This window comes from Gavia stellata, chromosome 4 (assembly GCF_030936135.1).
Source record: "Gavia stellata isolate bGavSte3 chromosome 4, bGavSte3.hap2, whole genome shotgun sequence".
Lineage (NCBI taxonomy): Eukaryota > Metazoa > Chordata > Aves > Gaviiformes > Gaviidae > Gavia > Gavia stellata.
In genome coordinates this window covers 61,583,262-61,606,854 of record NC_082597.1, presented here as the reverse complement: position 1 = coordinate 61,606,854, position 23,593 = coordinate 61,583,262, and the positions used below count along the sequence as shown (strand labels likewise).

Below are 23,593 nucleotides of genomic sequence, written 5' to 3'. Positions count from 1 at the left end.
CTTAGCTGGTATGGCTCAGCAGGCATGCAACAGCAGCAAAGCACTCAGTGTAGACTTGACCTTGGATTACCTGCTGTGGGGCACACAGTCATCGTTAGGACCTACTAGCAACTGTGTGAAACATGGACACGGCTAGCATGTGTATGCAATTAATTAGCTCTTTAAAAAAAAAAATGAAGTCAGTGAACTACTCCGGAAAGAGATGTAAAAGCAAATTCTTGGCTGTTAAGCAATTTATTAGCTATTTCATCCAATTTTACTTGTGATTCCAGTCCTTTTCCCTAACCTTGGGATCTGGGATTCCTCTTACCTGTAACTCAGATTTCTGCAACCATGCTATTGACCACAGACTCCCTTCACAGACAAAGGAGAGAAAGCACACTCTCTTAAAGAATGAGTCACCTTTTCTATTTCAGAAGCCTACTTTAGGAGGGAAGAGCTATAAATTCCACTGATGATAGACTGACATGCCTAGCTTAGATGTTGATGTCAGTTTTCAGTCAAATAAACCCTGTATTAGCCACTGCTTCTTCCAAAAATTCCTTATGGCCTACTCACTCGTTGGAAATGTGAAATGAGACCCATGTTTTGAGTAATTAATGAAGAAAATATATAATTGGGCTGAAGGACAGTTCACAGTATTTAAGCATCAGTATCAACTGGCTTCTGTCTACTCAGTCATTCCCATGACAACCTAAGACTTTCCTGTATAAAGCACTGAGATATGGCAGTTTTGCCAGATAAAATACAGGGAAAGAAAGCTCTGTTTGGCTTCCAGTAAAGGAAACCAATGCAGTTCTTTCACTTAGTATAAGTGAAAGTATAAGTATTAGCAGAGAAGCAGCGTGAACTCCTGTGGTGGGGAAAGTGACTTCTCATTTATTACCTATTCTGTATGGGGCACATGATCTACAGAAGACACAGGACAATGGAGATGATGATCCACACTACAATCTCAAACAGAGCACTGCATCCTTTTTTTCTGTTTTCACAGCCTGATTCTCATTTTCCCAACACTTTCTTTCATCAGTGTCAAAGCACAACAGACCCTTAAAATGGGTGGTAATGAGAACCAACTGCTGTGAAAATACTAGTTTGTTGATCCTCCTGACATCCTGGAGAGACAGATCATCAGTATTACTACCGCATTTTACAGACTTGAGAAATGCTCTATCAAATTGCTGGCAGACTAAAGATTAGAAAGAGGATTTGCCAGCCTTATACTCAATCCACTCCACTGTTCTGTCCTTCCAGTTCTCCAGTGCATGCTCTGTTCCCTACAGTGTACACTCCTCATCAGTATGCTGAACATCATGTGCCAGTAAGGGAATTGCTACATAGGAGAGTTTGTGCAGACAGAGTAAACAGTGGAAGTAAATGCTGCTGCACTGACAGCTTAGCTGTGAAAAAATTAACCCCGAGCTGATTTTGCATATAAGTGTATTGGATTTTTTTTTCACTTGTGTCTTTCCTGAATAGCTAAACATTCAACTATCTGCCACAAACAAAATCAATTGTTAGAATCTAGGCAAGCTAAATAAAAGTTTCCCCTGTCCCCCATTATCATTTGTCAGCTCTCAAAAAAAAAAATCCAGAGCTACAATGTTTTACTCTTCCCAGGGAGATGTCTAAGTAATATAGATGCTTTACTGTCCATACCTGTCCTCGTGTATATCCTAGCATAGGTTCCATCATTGCCACTCTCTTCCTGTACTGGAGAGCATTCAGGGCACAGTAATATTGCAGAGATGAAAGGTGCTGCTTTCTTCTTGCATTTGCCACTTCTTTTGCCACTTCTGCCTTAAGCTGAATAAAAATTGATAAAGAGGTTGACAAAGTGCTACTGTGCATATGGATATATTTACTGATTATTTTCAAGTTATCTTTAAACAACTCTCATTACAGAACCTCTCCACATTAAAATGAAGGATGAGAAACTAAGAAAGCAAATCCAAAACCCAAAGCAAGTACTTCAAATCCTTCTCTGGCAAGATACTTAAGCATTTGGGAGCCTCTGCGACTATAAACTACATAACTATCACAACTAAAATTCTGGATCTGATCTCAGTGCAAGAAATTTATTTGCAGCTGAGATCACAACACAAGCGTGCAAGTGCAGAATTCAGAGATGAATAATTCATAATATGCTACATCCCATTCTGTTCTGTAATGCATTTCCTTTAAAGGACCATCCCGTAGAACTGACGCACTTTTAGGATAGGACCAATCACACGCTTTTTGGCATACAGGGATATATTTTGGAATAGTGGTCCAGCGGGCAAAGAAGAAGAAACGCAAAGCAATGTAAACAGTTATGTGTACTGTAAGTGGAAGGACAATCCATACAGAGAAATTTAGCAGGAAGGTAGATGCAAAAAAATTGAATGCTTTATGAACAGCAGACACAAAGCTTCGTGACAGTTCACAATGAATTGTACCCAGTGATACAGCATGATCACATCAGCTGTACAATAGTAGGCCTATACAAATCTATTTATAGCCATTTGGATTGCCTCTGTCTGAAGAGCTCCCCTGGATCTGAAGGGCTCTAGTTCAGCACAATACTTGATCACTTGCCTAACTCGGAGAGAACAGGTATAACTTTGCTGAATTGATGTTTAAAAGCTTTGTGTCTGCTTGGAAACGAAATCACAAGTACTCTTGAGCTACTGTGAATTTAACTGATGAACTCTCCAAAGTTCATAAGTGAACAATGATGCAGACAGAACAGCTGATGAGAACTTTTCCTTTTCCCTTTCATGTTCGTTACCTTTTCATTTTCTTTTCTTTTCGGTAACCTGCTATACTTTGCCATGGACACGTCATGTTCTGTAGACAAGGAATATTATTTTTTTTAGAAATGTGATGTGTGTGTGCATAGATTAAAAATGTTTTCTGTCATATAACAAGTGCACACCATTAGAAACAAACAAAACGGGGAAACATACCATTGCTAGCAAGGCCAAAAAGATCCTTCAACGTGCTTACTTCTGGAAAAGAGAAATCAAATATTCCAAGTAAAACCAGCTGTAAACACTTTTTTTGACTGAAACCATTTATGGCCCATTTAATGCCTAAGTCACTCCAGTCCTTTCAAAGCAGAGATGCATAAGTTGTGCCTGTCTTGAAAATGATAAACCTGATCATCTGCTAGATGCTAGTGTAATTTACGCAAAGAAGCACAATTTCAGTATGCTTGTTATGACAAAAGGCCCACCACTATCAAAGAAGATCGGCAGTTTCGAACAACTTCCTGACAATGCTTATGTGATACCAAGAAACCCAAGTCCCAGAGACATACGAACTAAGCCTCCTTCCTGTACATGAATCTTCATCAACATGGAACATTTTTTGCCAAGTTTATCTGTGAAAAGAAATATGTATCTAACACATCTGACTGCTGGCTATGATGCTTACATAACAAACACTGGCCATGAGTTTCTGATGCAAGTAGAAGGAAGAGAAAGTAAACAGGCGACTCAACTTTCACAAGTGTTGGGCACAAGCTACTCTCAGTGTCCATACCAATGTAGGCCACAACTGGCAAAACCCTTCTCAAAAAGCTACAGAGAAAGCACATTCACAAGATCACACATTATGCAACTGTGAAAAGAACAAGGGGAAATTGTACAATGTCATCATGGTCTCCGATTATTTTTAACAACCTACACATTAATCAGCTTCATGCCACCTTTTTTTCCCCAGAACACTTCCTCATGACTCTAATGCAGGAAGACAGAAATTCCTCACAGGTGTGACTAACTTGTACCTAGAGGTTTCTGCAGTATTCAATACATACACATAACAAGATCAAAAGTAAAAACAAGAACACAGTTAATCTTCCTTGTTTAATTCTATGATGAAATTTCAATATGGCCAGGCCTCTACTAAAAATGCTGTTCTACAGACTGCATCAAAGAAAAATGGAGGTTGTGATGGATGGATCAATAGAACAAAAAAGATTTTGATAACCAAGGAAGCTGAAGAAACTTTCATTTTTTGTCATGAAGCAGGCTTTGGTTGCAGGCTTCACTTGCGTTTTCTTTTCATGTCTTCTTTTATGAGGTGGGGGGCAGAATCACTGTATCAGTGAAGCCACACTGAAGAGGTGGGAGTGTTTATAGAACCAAGATCTTAACATCCAAATACTGTTTTATATTTGACATTATATTATAAACAAGACATCCATTGATGTCTTCACAATTTCAAATGAGATGCTATGATATCAGGAACCTTAACTAGTCACTTCTCTGTGAATCATCAAAGAATAAATTATTACATGACATTATGTCTCAGTTTATTATGAAATAAGCAAGAAGGAACACAGGAGGAAAATTAAAACTTAAAATAAAATTTACCTGTGAGATCCTTTTCCCGAAATTGTATTATTGGTAGAACCATTGTATCTGCAAGCTGTTTTGCCAGTTCAGAATGAAGAATATTGAGCTGAAACAGAGAAGAGAGGAATGCCTTAAGACACAGTGTAAATAAAAAAAAATAACAGCAGTCTACAGTGGTTGAAGAAGCACACCTGCTATTTGTGCCCAGCAGACAAAACATGGTATTATGTACTTCAACGTACTTCAGTGCTTAAAATACATTTCTGAAGATATGTGAGACAGATGTGGATTTTCCCCTAAATGCTTAAATCCTGCCTGGTGTTTTCCAAGGATCCAAGAACTTTTCAGTTCCCACATACTGTATTAAGGTAGTTCACTTGACCATTAATGGTAATGCTTAACCAATAGGTAACCCAACAGGTTTTAATCTGTAATTAGCCTTTATTAACCACTTTTTGATAGCCTCTACACCACTGGATTACAGTCCCATTGCCACGAGTAGAACCTCTTTCCATTCATGAGGGTTACCCCGGACACAATCACAACAGGAGGCAAACACAATGAAAGGTCCCATTCAAATATTTTACCTTCAGACAAGTTTCCTGTTCCTGTTTTTCTAAGTGTTTCTCTAAAATTCAGCACATGGAGACATATTTTAAAGCACTTGTGTCATGCTGTTTAGGATGAAGGCAAGGCTCTCATGTTAGCAGTGGCATGCTAAGAATGTTAGATGGGTTCAGGGAGGACAACTATCAATCTCACTGCTCGAGCACATGATACTACAAACTAGGAGTGTGCCACATGCTGACACGATACTCTTCCCACTTGTTCACGGTATCCTGGAGGCCTCTAGGCGGAGTTATGCAGGTGAGGATAAGGTCAGTATTTCCCACTAGGCAATACAAAACTAAACCAGGACAATTCAATGCCTGTAGAACAGACAACTGAGAAACAGGTACAGGGGGTAGCTAACACACAGAAAAGGAGGCTGAGGAATGGAGCAAGTTCTTGTGAGGGAAAATGTGACCGACAAAACTGAACAGAGAGGCTCTCAGCTTTCTGCTCCCAAATAGGATGGGATGGTTCTCTTGTACCTGGTAAGCTGAAAGTTCTTGTTTTGATTTATTTGTGGTTTACATAGACAAGACTTGTGACAATAAATGCTCCTTTCAAGCATTCCCTGAGAGCGGACGTGTACCAGGAGAAGCCTAAGGGGAGAAGTTAATCTTTGGGATTCCTCTCACTATATTGTTAGAGTTATCCATGGGCTGTAAAAATTTTAACTTACTTTTTGCCCCACAACCCTCCTATCTTGTCTCCTCTCCCAAAAAGTAGACCTCAATATAGCCTTTTGCCTTCTTAATGGAAGTTTAAAGTAGACTAACAAGAACAACACTTTTCTGATGGCACAGCCCTACTCACAACAGAAAGAATGATGTGACAAATGATACTTAAGCAATAAGGATCTAGATACTAAGATTATATTGAAATGTTATATGGGCAGGTCTAACAAAAGCACTTAGGAAGACTCTCAGTACTCAGCAACAACCTACAGACAGTAGAAGTGTTCAGCACACACAGCTGTAGTACCTAACCTGCCTTCAGCAGGCATTTCTGCAGCCTCCTCCAGGTATCTCTGGATTCCGCCTGATCTCACAGCAACTAAACTGCAACTTTACTAATTCACAGCTGCCCTGCATCCACCCCTGGCAGTTTTTGGCTCAAATTGCAGTGTTTAAAGCTTAAAAATGTAAATGTCATTTTTAAATGGAATTAAATTAAAAATGGCTCTAGCCTAGATGAAATGTCCTGTTTCAGTCTCTTTTCTAATTTGCTTATTTAGGAAGTCCAGCTTTGCTCTGAGGACAGCATGTGGGACAAAGGCACAGAAACAGCTCTAACCATTACGAAAGGGTGATATTATACTTCTTTCCCCCTCAATTAAATGATTCTATAAAACCCAGGCACAATCTAGCCTTCAGTGGAAAGGCTCAGAATCAAAAGGACAAAGACCAGAAGAAAAATCACCAATATTCTATATTGTAAAAATAGAATATTGGCAATTCAAATTACCTCATCCACAACTTTTGAAAAGTAATGAAGGGTGGATATCACTTCTTCATCTCCTTTACCCAAGGCAAAATGCTGAAAATAGAAACACACATTTGGTCCATAAATCAATAAAGGTGACTATAAAATACAACAAGTGTTTTACTACAAAGGTAATGAATACTCTTACAAAACGCAATAAACGATAAAACTAAATGGAAAAACGGTAACTCATTAATACATACTCTTTCACGCCGCTCCTCTTGTTTTAAATGAATGGATTTTGGACAACATATAATTAATGATTATTATACTAATTTTAAAGTCACAGTCATACAATAGTAACAAACTGGTATGCATCTTCATAAATTTATTAACTCACATTTTTCACCTTTTTTTAATTTGTTTTTTGGGGTTTTTTTTAAGATTCTCAGCAGTGATCTAACTCCCTTGAACATGCTGGGGAATTTTACAACAGCCTTCACATGAAACCAAGTAAAGCCAATGCCCTAAGCACTTCTGGAAACCACACTGTTTATACAGACTTCCTCGCAAGTGCTGAGGCTGAAAAGAAATCAAAGGCATATGTTGAACATACCTGCTTTTCATAGGCAAGGAGCTGCTTCGAAAGCTGTTGTGTGGCAAGACACATTTCATTCTACAAACAAAAGTGACATGTTAATAGAAATAATGAAAGGTCTTTCACTCTGCTGTTACTACTACTTTGTTACCAGCTTCTTGACTGAATCTGCAACTACTTACACAAACATTCAGTTTTATGTAAACAACAAGTCCCAGAATACCTGCATAGAGAAGCAGTAATAACAGATACACTTCAGACCTAATCAACACAGTTTGTTTAACTACTTTGAACAGAGGTAAGATTTAGGGTTTAGTTTTGGGTTTGGGTTTCCCCCCTTACCCCCCAAAATAACAAAACTAAACAACCTCAAACATGTAAGCTGTCATACCAGCATAAGAGTGTTTCATACTAGTTAATCATCTTTCCCCAAGATCTACAGCAATAAAGAGAACCAGCAGATGTGCCTTTACATAATGCATTCATGCTCAGGGAATGTACTGATATAATTACACTGCTTTAAGTTGATACAGGGTGTGCTGGTTTTGGCTGGGATATAGTTAATTTTCTTCATAGTAACTAGTATGGGGCCACATTTTGCATTTGTGCTGAAAACAGTGTTGATACACAGGGATGTTTTAGTTACTGCTGAGCAGTGCTTACACAGAGTCAAGGCCTTTTCTGCTTCTCACACCACCCCACCAGCAAGTAGGCTGGGGGTGCACAAGAAGTTGGGAGGGGACACAGCCAGGACAGCTGACCCCCAACTGACCAAAGGGATATTCCATACCATATGATGTCAAGCTCAGCATATAAACTAGGGGGAAAGATGGCCAGGGGACCGCTGCTTGGGCTGGGCATCAGTCAGAGGGTGGTGAACAATTGTTTTCATTTGCATCACTTGCCTTTCTTGTTTGTTGTTGTTGTTATTTTCCTTCTCATTACAATTTTTGTTATTATCATTATTATTATTATTTTATTTTATTTCATTTCACTTATTAAACTGTTCTTATCTCAACCCATGAGCTTTCTCACTTTTACTTTTCCGATTCTCTCCCCCATCCCACTGGGGCAGGAAGGGAGTGAGCGAGCGGCTGTGTGGGGTTTAGTTGCCAGCTGGGCTTAAACCACGACACCAGGGTACAAAACAGAACATAATTGTGTATTCTCATGGCTAAATTGGCCAATGAAATACACACATCCTTAAGACGTGCTTACGCAAAGCAAGACTTGCAGAGAGGTTGTATAATTTTGCTTGACAGCTGGAAAAAACCCCAGACAGTTTGGATATGTCAATCTTTACTCATTGTATTCCTAACAATAGTATATCAACTCCTCTGTTCCTGATTTGTTAACAATGACTTAAAACTGGAATAAAAGAAAAAGGGGAAGGGGCGGAACTGGGATCTGTCTTAACCCCTGTCAGATCCTTCTCTTCCTCAGTAATGCAGAAAACTAAATACTTTGCATTTAATTTAATTTTAAAACCTTAACATAATCTATTCCTCTCTCCAAATACATAAGGCCATAGAGAGGTTGTAAAACTCAGAGCAATCTCTGAACTGCTTTAATAACACCCTTTATGCTGGGGCTGATACAGAAAACCATTAAAACTGGGACAGAGTTTGTGTGCTCTCTTGTTCTCCCTTGTCGTCCTGAGCGTGCAGAGCATGACACAGTTAACTATCTGGGCCAGAGATTCTGAAACACGTTTTACTTTGGCCTGATGCCACCTCTGACATACTGCATTACAGCCTGGTGCTTGTGCACCACCTTGGCATGCCAGGAAGGAGGGTTAATATGGACAGCAAGGCCCAAACACTTAGCCAGAGTCTTAAGTATGCCCAAGTGCTCAGAAAGAACAAAGAGGCGTAGCCACAGCCTAGGTAGCAGCAGCTGTATGTGAACACATGGCAGAAAACTATGTGTGAGCTAATTCTGACCAACTTAAAACACTATGGTGATAATACTCACAGGCGGCTAGAGATGGGAGAGCAGAGGCCTTCCAAGGTGCAAACCAGGCCTCAGAACTGAGTTAATCTGGGTCCAAACTCAGATCATGTGCACCCCATGACTATTCTCACCTCACTGTGATGGATTATTCTTGTTTCTTGTCTCAGACTAATTAGTAACAAGCATTACACTTTCACACAATAATAATGCCAAGGATTCACATAAGATTTGCAGGTTGGTTATGCAGACTGTGTAGTTTTTAATATGAAAAAGCTTTACGCAAACACTTGGCATTTAAGTATTTCCCAAGCCAGTGGATGGAAAAGGATGTCGTGCTTTATAATAAATTAACAAACCTTGTTAAGGGCTCAGGCAAGGATAGGAATGAGCCTTAACTATCTGCCCCAAGGCTGTAAGAACACCCGAGAGACTTTGCCACCTTCAAAGTGGGAGCTAGCAAGCAAACACTTGATGACAAGGAAGGATGAGACTCCTATGTGGACTGATGACATTAAAAGGGTTTGGTTGTTTGTATGCGTGTGGGTGGAGTCCAAAGATGAGTTTAAGATTACAAAAAGAATCAGAGATTCTCAGACCCGGGATCTTTTTCATAAACATAACCCCAAAGATAGAGCTGAGTAAGAACTGCAGGAAGACTAAGTCCTCACACAGCAACTGTGATGCCATCTATCACTTGTACAGTTGGGTCAGGGTGCGAGAAATCTTTTTAAATAAACTGAGTGTTAGAAACATGCCTCTTTTTTTCATTTTTTCTTTCAGTTCACTTATTCCTGCAAAGTCTGCAACTGTGTGGCCTGTTCTGAATTTGCAAAGTAAATGCTTCTGGCTTAAACTTGCTAACACTAAAAGAAGTTTCAGAATAATGGGCTAACACCAAAGGCATCCTATTCCTTTGTGTTAGTCACCCTCAAAGCTTCCACCAGTTTGTTTTTTAAAGACTACTAGATCCTCAATTTCCTCACCCAATACCCAAAGAGTAACAAAGAGCATCATTACTCATCTGTGTGGGACAGTATGAGGATGGGCAATGCAAACAGGTGTGTGGAAGAAGCATCTTCCAGTGATCACCACTCCCCAGCAGCAGTCTCTAGTATATGACAGGGTAATGGGGGAAATATGTAAACCCTGAGGGTGTCAAAGGAGTGTAAGTTAACAATATCATATTGTATATGATCAGGTGACAACAGCCACATATAGACCCCAAGTAGACATTCATGGCATGCTACTCCAGGTACAGAACAAATTGATGGAAGGCCCTGGCATAAAATTTGCTTCGGGACTTTAGGCCGATTTTGGGACAACAGTTCCACACATCACTGATATCCCATTGATACCAACAGGTCACATTTTTCATTTACAGGCTCAGTTCTTTGTGTCAGATCACCACAAACAAATGTTAGTCAATCCCTGCCCATATAGAAGAGTTAATCCTGGGTCCTTCATCCTCCCTCCCAACCTCTGCCAGACTTTGTTCCCATTAGAGGTACATAATTATTTATTGTATCACTAGGAAAAAAAAATGCAACAACCAAACACACTCCCCCAAAACAGCTGTAAATAAATCCAGTTAAGCTAGGAAATTGAAACACAGCCACCCCACGTAAGAAACAGGAAGCAGGCAAAGCGCTCTGCTGACCTAATGGTAATACTGCATTGCTAAACACACTAATCTGGGAAAGTTCAGTTTAATCCTCCTCCTATTTCTTCCTAATCAGCCTTCTACCCTGCCTCCCCTGGTACTAACCAGTCTCAAGACTTAAAAGTTATTTGCATTGCTTCAACTGATGAATCTACTAAATCCAGGCAAATTATTTTAAGAGGTTTTAATCTATTTCCAAGACATTTTCCCATGGAATACAGCAACGTTCACTTCTTTTATCCCAAAGTGACTGAAATTCCGTATACCACAGCAAAAGAAAAGCTACTATACAATCCTGACTGCCTGCTCACATCTCTTCCACATTACTTTGACATTTGAGAATTCATCAAGCATTTCTGGAGTGGGAAAGATATTGATGAGATGATGTATCAGGCAGAAACCCAATAAAATCCTAAACAGAAATCCAAGTATTCTAAATGAAGGCAAAATTAACCAGTACTGGGGCTCACAAATACATTCATTTTCATTAGATGATCTTACTTAGCAGGGAAAACATCATTGCAGCATTAATGTAAAAAAGTATACTAGAAGGAAAGAAGAAAGGACTGTATGCAAATAGGTATCAAGCAATCAGTTATGATTACAGACGTGCTGATCTTTTTTTTATTTTTTAACCTTGGCTGGCATGTTAGGGCATGCGAGCCCTAGGAAAAGATTTTTATAAAGTTCAGTAACACCAGTTCACACAGATAAGGTAATGGAAGTGGTGTCTTGAATCTGGCATTATTCTACCACAAATGAAAAAACAACAGATTAAAAAACATTAATTCTCCAGTTACTTCAGTACCTCACCCTGCCTTCAAATAAGTCAGCAAGAAAATGTCCAACTGTTATTTTCTCTTCCAGTGCCAAAGCAAAGGCATGTGATTTTTCTGGGTTGATTCCACCTTCTTCACTATCACCTTTATTCAGCAAGCTTTCTGTATCATCAGAAGAGAATATGATTTTTCTGTAATCCGTAATAAAATGTCCATGCCATTAACCATTTACCAGCGACACGGTCTATCCCTTTTTAGGGTCTCTTTTTGTATTTTTCCAAAATAAACTCTGAGGGCTAATACACTGAAGTCAGAAGATATTTCTATAGACAGTCATCTAACAGACTCCAGATTTGAGGGCATGTAAAGGATTAAGTTGAGCTATAAATTAACTTCTAAAGACAGAGAGCTTTCCAGCACGTCCAATTCCAATCCCAATATAATGAAGCTTTCTGCAAAGCTACTTTCCTACTCCAGCTAAACCAGGCATTTTTAAAACTCTGCATGCAACCAGCACACCGAACTGCCAAAGGCTTCTTCATGTAAACAAGCAAGATACTGGTAAAGTGATTTATTCATGCACTCTGTACGTGCAGAATGGCACATAATAAAATTTGGCTTACATCTGGGAAAGCTTAATGCCTTATAAATGAGAAAAAAAAAAACAGGTAGGTGGTTGAAGGAGGAGGTCCATGAGGCAGTTGCAGCCTTCTCATCTTTTCAGAACTAGGGAACACATTTACCTTCAAAACCAGGCACAGCACAGAAAGAACTGGGTCTTCATACAACAGTGTTATGCAGCTCTGCCTACATGTGCATGTCATCTTCCTACAAAATAGAGTTCTCCAGCAATCTAGCAAATGTTACAGTCCTACAGGCTTAGGTCTGCATATTAAATAACTTGGAAACATGAACCCAAGGGTGAGAGAAGCTAAGCCTCATCAGGGTGCTCAGGCTGCCCAGCACTTTACAAGATCAGGCTCACATATGGCTGGCCCTACTACTGATTCAGAGCATGGCATTCAGTCCTCACAAATGTGAACAGTTCAGCAAAGGATCATCTAATAGCTTCAAGAAATAGAAGACACTAGTCAAAACTCTGCTGTAAAACAGCAAAAGTAGCTACAGTAGGATGACTAGTTCAGTAGGCAAAGAATCTCTTCAGTTTCTTGCAAAACGATTACTATCAGCAGGGCATCCATACATTAATGTCTCCTTGTAGTACTCAGATCTCTCCTGCTTAGCACAATGTTAACTTGCTTCCAGGCATAGTGACAACTCCAACTTCATAGGCAGTATTAAAAACAACTCCTGTGGCTTTGTAAATACATTAGTTCTCATGTGATAATGCTCTGCTTACTTCTGTTAGCAACATATGCTGAATATGCCTCATGAAGCGCAGAGGTATATGAGGCAAACTTACAATAAATATAGAACAATAATATACATGGTATTTCACAGAAGTCAGTGCTGACAGCTGTAATTTATTAATACTCTATTGAAGCTTCTCTATGTGGAATGGGAAGTTTACAAAACACACATAGTTTCAAAAGGTTTTGGGAAAAAGGTCTTATAGTTAGAAAAGGCAACACAATTGTTCCCTCAGACATGAAAAGAAAGCAATTAAAAGAAAAACTGGATCAGTGCTTACTTGTTAGTTAAATTAGCAAGAACTAATTTAAGAGTTCTGAACGCTTGGAGTTAGCTATGCAACATAATAAATATGAAAATCTATGCATGCCCTAGAGAGCTTGACACCTATCTACTGAGTTATAGCCTAGTGAAGTCAATACATATGAAGATGAAACAAGCGGCACTGTTGAAAAATGCAGACATGAGGTGTCATGAATTTGGGGAGAGAAATAACACTGGTATAAAGCACTACCTAAAATAACCCTGGACTACTGGATCAAGCTATCCTGATACCCATGTCATGTGGTACCTACAACCCAAGACTATTCCACAATTGTCAAAAGTTTCCTTAGGAGTCTGCACATAAAAAGGCAGTGAGCCCCAGAGGTTGTGGCTGCTTTGCCCATGTGACTGTGGAATCACAAGATGACTCTGTCATCTGCTCAGAGACACAGATGCTGAACAGAATTACACTTCACAATTCCTGTGCTGTTCTCTCTTGGGATATATTGATAAAGGCAACATGGGTTTCTTTTTAGTCCTCTTCTGCCATCACTGCTCTTAGTACCTACACAGATTTGTCAGGAATAATGAGATGAAACCTCTTTCCCATGACAAAATACTGCATCCTACTTTCCTCTAACCTGCTTAACTGTTTATCCCTTCTAATAGTCAGTAGAGACACAACAGTCTCCTGAGTTTCTAAATGGCATTTTGTTTCAAGTGAAGATCCCAGCTGAGCCATTTCTATAGTATGATGAATTGGAGATGATAGTAAAGCTCTGAAAATAATTTACTATGGCAGTGGGAAGTCAGGAATGTAAACCATGCACACCCGCTCATACACCATTGCAAGAGCCTCAGCATGCAACTTCAGTACATGAAGTTTCCTAACAGTCCCTGCTTGCTGCATTACCTATTGCTCATGTAATAAAATGTCCAGAATGATGAACACAACAGTCACAGAAATCAGACAGCAGTAATGCCAGATGCATCATCAGAGCTTGCTTGCAAGGAGGAAGAACTACAAGAACAAACTCTCTAAGGAAGACTTCCTCTACAAAACCACTAACATAACTACTTCAGGGTACCACAGCACAGATGGTAGAACTACACCAGGAAGTACAATATGTACTCACACGGATGTGGTTTATTTGATGAAAAAATATAAAAATGCTTCACTATACTTACACACGTAGGTTTGCCAGATCAACCAAACCTCGCTCCTCGAGCACGGCTAGTACACTTGGTTCCTGTGACTTCTCCCTAATCATGGCATCATACAGTGCATCTCCCTTGTAGCATCACAGACTCTTTTTCACTAAATAATTCCATGTGCAAAATAGAGTCAACACCCCATCACATCTGGTGTGAGTGCCCAAAGAGGTGAGACCACTGTCCTGACCCTGCACAGCAACCGCGGGCTTGTCACTCCCTGAAGGCCTTGCACCCAAAGGCAATCTGCTACCAAGATATCACCCAGCTGCAGCCTAGTGTTACGGGCTCTTCCACATCCAGTGGCTCCGTGTGCCTAGGCAGCGTATCCACTGCAACACCCTGCAACACCTCCACCCCAGGGCAGGATGCTGCAGACCCCTCCTTCCACTCTTGGGATAACAGCAGTTTCATGTAATTTCAAAGCTCTGTCTACATTGTTTACTGGGTGCATTCATTGGGGTGGGCTTCATCCCAACAATTGCCCTGCTGTTAAAGAAAAGTTAAAGGCATGCAAAATGATGTCCTGCTTGAATACATGTAAGTCTGAAAAGTTAGGTACACAGCACCTAGCAGAAATCTATAGCTTAAGGAAAAAAAAAAAAAAGGAGTGTTCAAAAATATTCCTACTTTTCTAAGTGTTTTAAAAAACGCCAGGGCAAATACTTCTCTTTTTCTCGGACTCTCCTTTCAAATGCACTGATCCAAGTGCTTAGAGCAGCCTGAGCTGTCAATTTACAAACTTACTGCTGCTCTGCACACAAAGCAGTGTTTTTATGCATAAATCTACATGGATAATGAACAGCTTGCAGTTGGTACTAATTGCTACTCCCCTGAGACTTTGCACTGCATCCATTCAAAACCATCAACTATTGTTATTTGATCACAAGCTACAGTGGGTTGAATTACAAGAAAATCTGAGTTTTCATCACAAGAAACACCAAACTTCTAGTAAACTTCTCCAGAAAATCTTGAAAATATGGTTGAAACACACCTGGGAAATTTTAAAGTTCAGAATGTAGTTAGGAAGAAAGTAAGATTTACATTTTTAAAACTGTCCTAACTGTTCAGAGGGGGCATAAACCCTGATTTTTCAATACTGTGGACAGGTACAACCCACTGCTGTTTTGTCTGACTGCCATGACTGTGATTCCAGCCATTTTCCTGGCTGTGCAAACAGAACTTGTGTCATTGCTTTGAAGTAGGTCAGTAACTGTAATTCCTGTTTTACAGATAAGGGAATCAGAGCAGGGGATGACAATGACTTTGCAAAGACAAAATTTAAGTTGGGAAAATAAAAAGGCAAATTCAGAACCTGGCTTCTTGCTACTCTCAATTTTACACTGTATTAAATCTCTAAACCCTCTACTAAAAGGGTTGGTAGCACTTCCTAATATGCCTCTAGTGAGGCCCAGACAATGCGTCTCCTAACAACGCATCAGCAAAAGTTGATTTTCTCTCAAGTTGTGATTGGGCAGCAAGGAAATATTACACAGAGATTTTTATTAACTGTTCATGTTTAGTGGGCAATTCAGCGTTACACTTATCTTTCTATGGCAACTGCAATCATAGAGTTTTGCAATAAGGGTTATGCCTCTCAAAAATTGAGGGCGAGTTCAGTCAGAAAGCTTATTTGCAAAGCTCAGTAAAACTAGTCAGAAATCAATGTTGGCCTACAAAACACTAACATTCTCTTGGGAATTAACCACCATATATGGCTGAATTAATTATTTCCATTAATTTTTATTTAAAAACCAGAATATTGCCCCAAATTTAGGTCTCATGCAAAAATATCAAGACTTTTTAAAGCATATATAGAATAAAAACCACAGAAAGTTCCAGTTTTCTTTTCCACTTACATAATTAATATGATCTACTTATGCTTTCTTGTTACTGCAATGTCATTTCTTTGCCACTACTGGATCCCAAGAACACAAACCCAAACTGAAGTCACAAGACACGGTGATTCCCAAGAAATTAAATGGCAGAAGCAGCAACACTAAGAACGGTAAGTGTTGAGCCAATGTCCTTGGTAAAGTCCCTAACACTGGCCACTAAACCTGAATTTTCCTAAGTTAATGGTAGTGTAGGGTGCCCTCCTCCATGTCCTTACAAAGCTTGACTTTAAACAACTGCTATGTACCTCCCATCTCAAAATGGCATCAAACATCTGATGAGGTATTTCAAGGAACACATCCAATATTCACAACTGACTGAATATTTAGATCGAACTAAAGCAGGAAGTGTGCAGGAAGAAAGTGGCCAAGAAGTGCTGGGAAACTGAAGTAGACTCAGTAGTAGTGCAAAGTACACATGGATAAATGCGCTGAGACAGTGACAAGAAAGAGGAAATGTCATAACTGTGGGGCAACAGAAATGGAGAAGACTAAAAAGCAAGATGGAAAGGAAGAAGCAAACAAAAGCAGACAAAGCACTTTTTCATGAATCACAGGCCAGAGTAACTGCTTCCTAAAATGCCATCCTAAAAAGGCATCAGCCAGGCAAAGGGACATGTAGTCCACAAGCTGGACACTTAATAATCAAGCCATATTTATCCTCTGATTTCCTTCTTTCACCTATTTCAATCCTACCTGCTCTTTAGTTTCAGATTTCTACCATCCAACATGCCCACACTCTTGCTACTCTTAAAGCTCAGTGACTCTACCAAAATGCCCATCACTGACTTTCAGTGCTGATTTCATGTCACCTCTCCAGCCCCTGGCTATGTGCTGTATTGTTTTCTAAGTATCTGAGCTGTGCTGTAAGGCTCTGATTGCTCTGCATTTGCACAGGATCCAGGACATGAAGACTTTGAAGCTCTCCAAAGCTGGATCTTCCAGGTGTAGGTAGCTAGATCCTGGGCAGATGGCTTTTTCTTCCAAGCCATACTATCAGTCACCCAAAAGAGCAATCCCACCAAATGGACATCCACTTGCAGTAGTTTTACAGCTGAACTGATTCCTGATAACGTAAGAATCAGGCACTCAGTCTTCCAGTAAATTCAAAATACCCCCATTCTCCTCATCTCTGTGTCCTCTGATTTACTGGTTTAAGAATAGAAAAGCTGTTGTTTCTAAGGAACTCAGGTATCTAACCTACATAAGAACTTGCAAACATTGCACGAGATACTGTGTATGTCTTTAAAGACCTAGATACGGTACTTACCTAGTTTTATGCACATGGGAATCCTAGCTTCACTGCAAATCACTCAGATTTATAAAAATATTTTCCAAAGCACTGGATATGATTTACCTTACAAATTTTACTTTCAAAGGGATTTAGTCATCTAGGTCATGTAAGTGCTTTAGAAAGGGTTATTTTTTTCTGCTCCTGCTCCCATATTTTTCACACTGACTACTTTAGGTGCTCAACTTCAGTATGACTCAAAGTGTACATTCTCTCTGTAATCAATGGACATAGACAGTTCCTTCCAAGTGGTGAGTCACAGCATCAAAGTTAGATGCCTAAAGTTAGTGTGAATACCTATCTGTGTATTGTGTCTACGTTTGGCAAGCTATTTTGTCAAGGCTGGGCTTCCAATGTACCATAAGGTAAGGACATACTACAATTTTTTCTTTTATTAATTGTTTGGGAGACAGACAAAGCAGGTTAAGATTTTTTTCTTCCATATGACTTTTCTGAACATCAAGGCAGGAAAGAGCTGAGATATCAGATGGAAAACACCCACAACTCCTCTTAAACCACAAGACGTGCAGGTACTTGGCAACTTTCATGTAAATAACAGCATCATAATAGCAATTTATCTTCTACTGCATATGGAACAAAAGAAACACAAATGAAAAATTACCTGAGCACCATACACTCGTTGCATTGCCTGAAGCAACTGGTTTGTATATTCAGTAAGGGTTCCTGCATCTTCTTCAAATACACTGAGCAAAGACCGAGTCTTCAATAAAAGAAAAAAAGCAAATGGTTTTAGTCCCAAGTGAAAATATTAAAAAAAATCATAAACGACTGTAAATAGATGGCAGCAAAAAATACAAATAAATCAGAAATAATAAGCCTTTAACTTTGCATGATTCTGTTTATTCAGAATCTCAAAACATGTAGAAATTAGGCCTTCTCTTATGGGTAGGTAAACTGAGGCATAAGAAAGTGAAGTTATAAAATGCTATGTCCAAATCCTGACTCCTGGTCTCTTGCTCTAACTAATAGACATTCTTTCCAACATAATCAGAAATGTAAAAAATCCTGAGTATCTGCCTGCTGACTACAGTAATCCAAACCACATTAAGGACTCTGGGTCAAACACCACTGCTTGCTCACTTTACTTCTCGAATGTCAGATTGCATTAAAAGCACCCCTTTCCATGAGATAATTTACAGAGTATTATTCACTCCCAACTGTCTTGAGCAACTCTTAAAAGAGCCACTGCCAAAGCGAGCTGACGTAATGGGACCAAACAACTGAGCGTTCATCTACAACAACAGGCAGAGAAGTATACACCCACTCAGAGATACCCCGTACTTTCTCCATTCTGCTAGCTCATCCTTGTCAGCAAACAGGGGGCAAAAAGAGCATAATGACTTGTGTTATCCTAAAGACATGAATTCCCTTAGTTTGTTTTGGTGGAATAATCAGGAACAAAGAATTATATTGCTGACACAGCTCCTGAGATGGGAAACAAAGATATCTCAGAATAATGCTGAGCTCCAGAATTTGCTAGATCAAGACTGTAACAAATGAGGGCAGGCTGTCCCTTTAATAAAGTCATGATCCATCCTAAGTCTTAACTTTGGTAAATCCAATCTATTTGATGCTAACTGGCAATGTCTTTCCATCTGTACAGCTAATTTATATGACATTAATTAGTTTCACCTGCTTACGTGAGGGGCACGCATAAACTCCAGTACTTTCATAATCACGTCAGTCCTGTAACACAGCAAGTGCTTTATCTATCCTCCTATTACAGGAATCTCTAACGTACCTGAAGTATCCAGGTTCAAATCTGGGAAATTTATTTCAAAGATTTAAGTTTTAAGTTGCTCCACTCTTTTAACAGAAAGCACATGTACTTCCCCAAGGCATTTATTCTTCTCTACAAAACCCTCTGCCCAGACTTTATGTTTGTCCTGAGAAACTCAAGATCAGAATCCTTCAAGAACCCTGGCCTAAGATTAACTATCATTTCATCTCTGCCGAGAAGTATCTAAGCCAGAAATTAGTGTTGCTCAGCAGTTAAAATACATGACTTGGGAGTCAGTCCTTGGGTTCTGTTCTAGACATTGCACGGGAGTATTTCCATACTTCGAGTAACTCTAGAGCTCTCAACATTTCAGCCTGCCAATGTGCTAAGAGGCTATGATGATACTTCCTACCTTAGATACACTGGAAGTCAGTGCATTTGGGAAACTAGTTTGAGATCTTTGCATGTAAGGAGATATGTAATACAAAGTACTGTTTTCAAATAAAGAAAACTTGAAAACCAAAGAATGGAGAGAAGACCAAGTCAATGAAATGGATAGCAAGAACCCAAACTTACAAAGGACCTTTGTGCAGAACTTCACTACAAGGACAGTGGCGTGATTTTGAGAGTTTTCCACACTAAGCTATTATTTCAGTAACTGAAAACATACTGCTTTTCAAAAATATCCGGTTTTAAATGTTTTATCATCAATGATGCATTAAACCAAGCAAAACTAATGTCAACAAATTATCTTCTATATATACAGTGCTCATCCTTCTTGTTTTCTGTTACAACAGCACATGAAATGCACAGGGTATGAAGATGGTTACAAAATAAATCTAGGGAAGGCAAAAATTATAATACTTGACGCAATGTTTATCAAGACAAATCTCAAGTCAAGACTGAAAAGTTATAAAGAAATTGCCTGAAGTAGGCTACAAATCACACATTCTGCATGCTGGAAAATGTTTCCAAACACAGGAATGTCAGCTACATTCCTAAAACTTACTGAATTTTTGCAGGTTCAGTTTTTCAGATGTCTAAATACAGGTTGAGGTAGAACAGCTCTGGGAAATAATTTCTGAAAGTCTTGGCCTCAGTTATTAGCACATTGTTCAAAAATAATAAAACCAATAAATGATTCAAGCAGTTTGGAAGTTATTCTTGGAAACTTTTATATTTAAGAACGCCATTTTAAATCACTGCAACAAAATACCAGCATGTGTATATTTTCGTTGTTGCTGTTTTGACAAATTCTGGAATAGCAGCTAATGCTGCTGAAATAAACCAGTAATCCAAATATTAAGTTAACATTTAGGAGGCCTCATTAATAGCACCATTATCTCAGCTTCTGGAAACATAGGAAAAAAATTTCTACTTTCATGTAAATATTTCCCTAGGTTTTACCATGACTGCTTATGTAAATTTCTCTCCTATTTTGTGGCTAAGCACTTCAGAATTAAGACACTCCTTATGGCCTTCTTCAGCCAGTGCTTGGAGACAAATCATGACAAAAGTACTATACTGTTGGGGAAAGAGAAATCAAGTTTCAGAAGACTGACAAAGAAATAACTTTGGCCTAATTCTCTTCTATCTTGCACGTAATTTATATACTTCAGACAGTTTATACAAAGTGAGGTTATATCCTCATTTTACCATCCCTTTGCATTGCTGTAAGTGACTGCACAGGGCAGAGGAGAATCGGGTCACTTTATGCAGAGGTAAATGATCCCATAAGCTGCTACACTCTAAGTTCTGTGGGACAGAGACTGCCTTTTTGCTTTGATTTTGTAGCACCCAGCTCACAAAGGGACCCTGTTGTGCTGTGAATCTAAAGCTCTCCCCAAGAAAAAAATAATATAAAAGACTGGAAAAAAAACCCTGTTTCCTTGCATGAAAAAATAGATTTTAGCAACGCTCGGCCATTAAAAAAATTAAACAATGCCCCTCCCTCCCAAAGTTGTAGGACTTGAACAAAAAGTAATGACCAAATCAAGACAAAACATCCTGCAAATACTTGGGTTTATGCAGTCTGGTATTTCCAGTAATTGCAAAGGAGATGTTAACAGCCTTCATTTCAGGTCAGAAGAAAGATGAAGACCTCCAAACTCTGTTCAGTGCATTGTCCAGCTGCTTTCAGTCCGTGTTACATTTTTAATCATTGAAGGAAGTGTTGACTGAAGAGGTAAATGAGTTCACTTATCCTGTGTGTCAAGTTCTTCAGTTCCAGAATGCAGTGGGGAGGTTAATACCAAAAATATTAGTAACTGCTTATAATAAATCTAGCACATTTTGGTAAACTGTGGAACACAGAACAGTTCAGGCTGGCAAGGAACTCTGCAGGTCACCTTGTCCAAACCCCTGCTCAAAGCAGGGCTGACTCTGACATCACATCAGGTTATTCAACCAGTCAAGTTTTGAAAATCTCTAAGGATGTTGATTCCACATATGCCATATAACACAGATGATGAAAATCATTCTTAGTAGGATGGCATTTCATGGAATCATAAGAAAACAGGATAAGAATAGGTGATCAAGATGAGCCCCAAGACTCGTTAAGTCCTGACAGGTGCATGTCCAATCTTTCCTTCAAAATATCTCATGACAGACTCTGTAACACCTTTCAGCAATCTGCTCCACAGCTTACCTATTCGTTCCTCCTCCTCCTGATCCATCAGCAGATGAGTTAGGATTACAACACAGAGCTACTTGGGAGTAGGATCCACGCTGATCCACCCTGCCCTCCCTTCTTCTTTCCCTGCTTCACCAACTACTTTTGTATCTCTGTCTGCACCACACTTTGTCCTCAAGCATGCCTTCCCCACCCCTCTGTGAAATTTCCACTCTTTCCCCTGCCTCTTACTTCTCTTTTCCATCCAATCTTCCCTCCATCCATCCTCCTTTCCCAGCTCTCAAGGCCTCACACCTCTCTGCCCCCCGAAGACATCACGACATGGCGAGTTCTTCACTGTGGGGTTTCCACGGTCCTCAGGAGTCACTTCCACAGCTGTGTCACATCATGGCTCCCAGCACTGGGGCACAGGCTGCTACACTGGGCTGGGCATAGCACAGGCGTGAGAGAATAAATGTTCTCCCCTGCCTGCACAGGTTGGGAAGGAAAAGGCAGCAACTGCATGTCCTTGTTTCTAGGACTCCTTCAGAAGGAAGTCATCTTCGGTGGGATCCACCTCACCTCACCTAGCCCCATGGGAAGCCCCTGTATCCGAACTACTGCCTTTGGGATCCCTCACCACGAGCGAGGAGGGGCAGGCATGCTGGCAGTGACACTCCTTCAGCCCACTTCCGTCAGGGAGGCCAGGTGACTCACAGCACCTCAGGGACCTCAGATGAAGCCAGGGCAGCAAGCCACGTCCGTGTGTCCTACCCCCACACACCTTACCTCTTCAGGGCAACGCTTACAGCCAGCCAGCGCTCACCCAGATGGGACCGCGTGAAGAAAAAGCCAAAGGAGAGGTTTCTCTGAGGCAGGTGAGGAGAAAGGGCGCCGTGCCCCGGCCTCCTCACACCCTGCCCCCGCGCCCTGGGGTGCAGCCCTCTTCTCCAGAGGGCTCTTTTCACGAGCAGACACAGCCTGTTTTTCCCCGACAGATGCCCCGCTGGAGGCCAAAACCTTCCCGCGACGCTACGCGGGTGCCGTTTACCTGCTCCACACCATCCCTGCTCCCCGACGGCTCCGACAGGCGAAGTCGCCCTGACCCACTTCTCCGCCCGTCAGGAGCCCGCCCTGCTGCCCCGCCGCCCTGCCCTCCTGCACCGCCCGCTGACACCCCTCTCTCCGCCGCGGGACGGCTGCTTCCCGGCTCTCCGGAGGTGTCAACCCCCCCACCGCCCCGGCCGGACCCAGCGCGTTGCCCGCCGGCACCGCCAGCCCAGGTGCGTCACACCGGCGGGCGGCCGGGCTCTCCTCCAGCAGCGGCCGCGGCGCGGCTGCGCCCCCCGCCCCAGCGTCGCCCCTGGCAGCGGGCCGCTACCTGCGGGCTGTCCTGCAAAGCCTCTTCCAGGAGGAGCTTATCGACAGCGGGCATGTTGGCGCTGCGGCGCGGCTGGGCGCAGGGAGCTGGGTGCGCGGTGGCGGCGGACGCCCGCTGGCACGCCCTGCCGGCGGGGCTCGGCGGCGTCCCTCCCCGCGGGGGCGGCCGCGGCTCTCCGCGGGCAGCGGGGCACGGCGGCTGGCTGGCTCCGCTGGCGGGGTAGGGGCGGCAGCTCGGGGCCGCTCACTCCTCCCAGTTCCCGTCCGCCGGAGGAAGCGAGTCACGGGGAGGGCCGGCGGCAGGAGGGAGCGGGGCAGGCGAGGGGGTGGCTTCCTGCCGCCATTAACTCCTAGGGCCTGGCCGGCGCCGTGGCGGCCTCGCCTGTGGGGATGAGGCACCAGGTGGAGGGCGCCTGTTCACCTCCTCCCCAGCTGCGGGCAGCGGGAGCTGGAATGGCTTCCCGCAG

The 23,593-nt window shown here is 41.3% G+C and overlaps 1 protein-coding gene across 2 annotated transcripts in view; it reads right to left on the bottom strand.

Moving 5' to 3' along the window:
• Window positions 1–23,186, bottom strand: part of APPL2 (adaptor protein, phosphotyrosine interacting with PH domain and leucine zipper 2) — a 39,092-nt gene extending 15,906 nt beyond the window's left edge. The window contains exons 1-8 of one of the 2 annotated variants that reach the window (XM_059816010.1): window positions 23,128–23,186; window positions 18,017–18,115; window positions 6,988–7,047; window positions 6,414–6,485; window positions 4,359–4,446; window positions 2,937–2,990; window positions 2,771–2,829; window positions 1,660–1,806 (exon numbers count right to left, since the gene is read on the bottom strand). In XM_059816010.1, the coding sequence (XP_059671993.1) occupies window positions 1,660–1,806; window positions 2,771–2,829; window positions 2,937–2,990; window positions 4,359–4,446; window positions 6,414–6,485; window positions 6,988–7,047; window positions 18,017–18,115; window positions 23,128–23,181 (633 nt within the window). In that variant the 5' untranslated portion in view covers window positions 23,182–23,186. The remainder of the gene's footprint in view (window positions 1–1,659; window positions 1,807–2,770; window positions 2,830–2,936; window positions 2,991–4,358; window positions 4,447–6,413; window positions 6,486–6,987; window positions 7,048–18,016; window positions 18,116–23,127) is intronic. The other variant, XM_059816008.1, reaches the window with a different exon arrangement.
• Window positions 23,187–23,593: the final 407 nt, after the last annotated feature.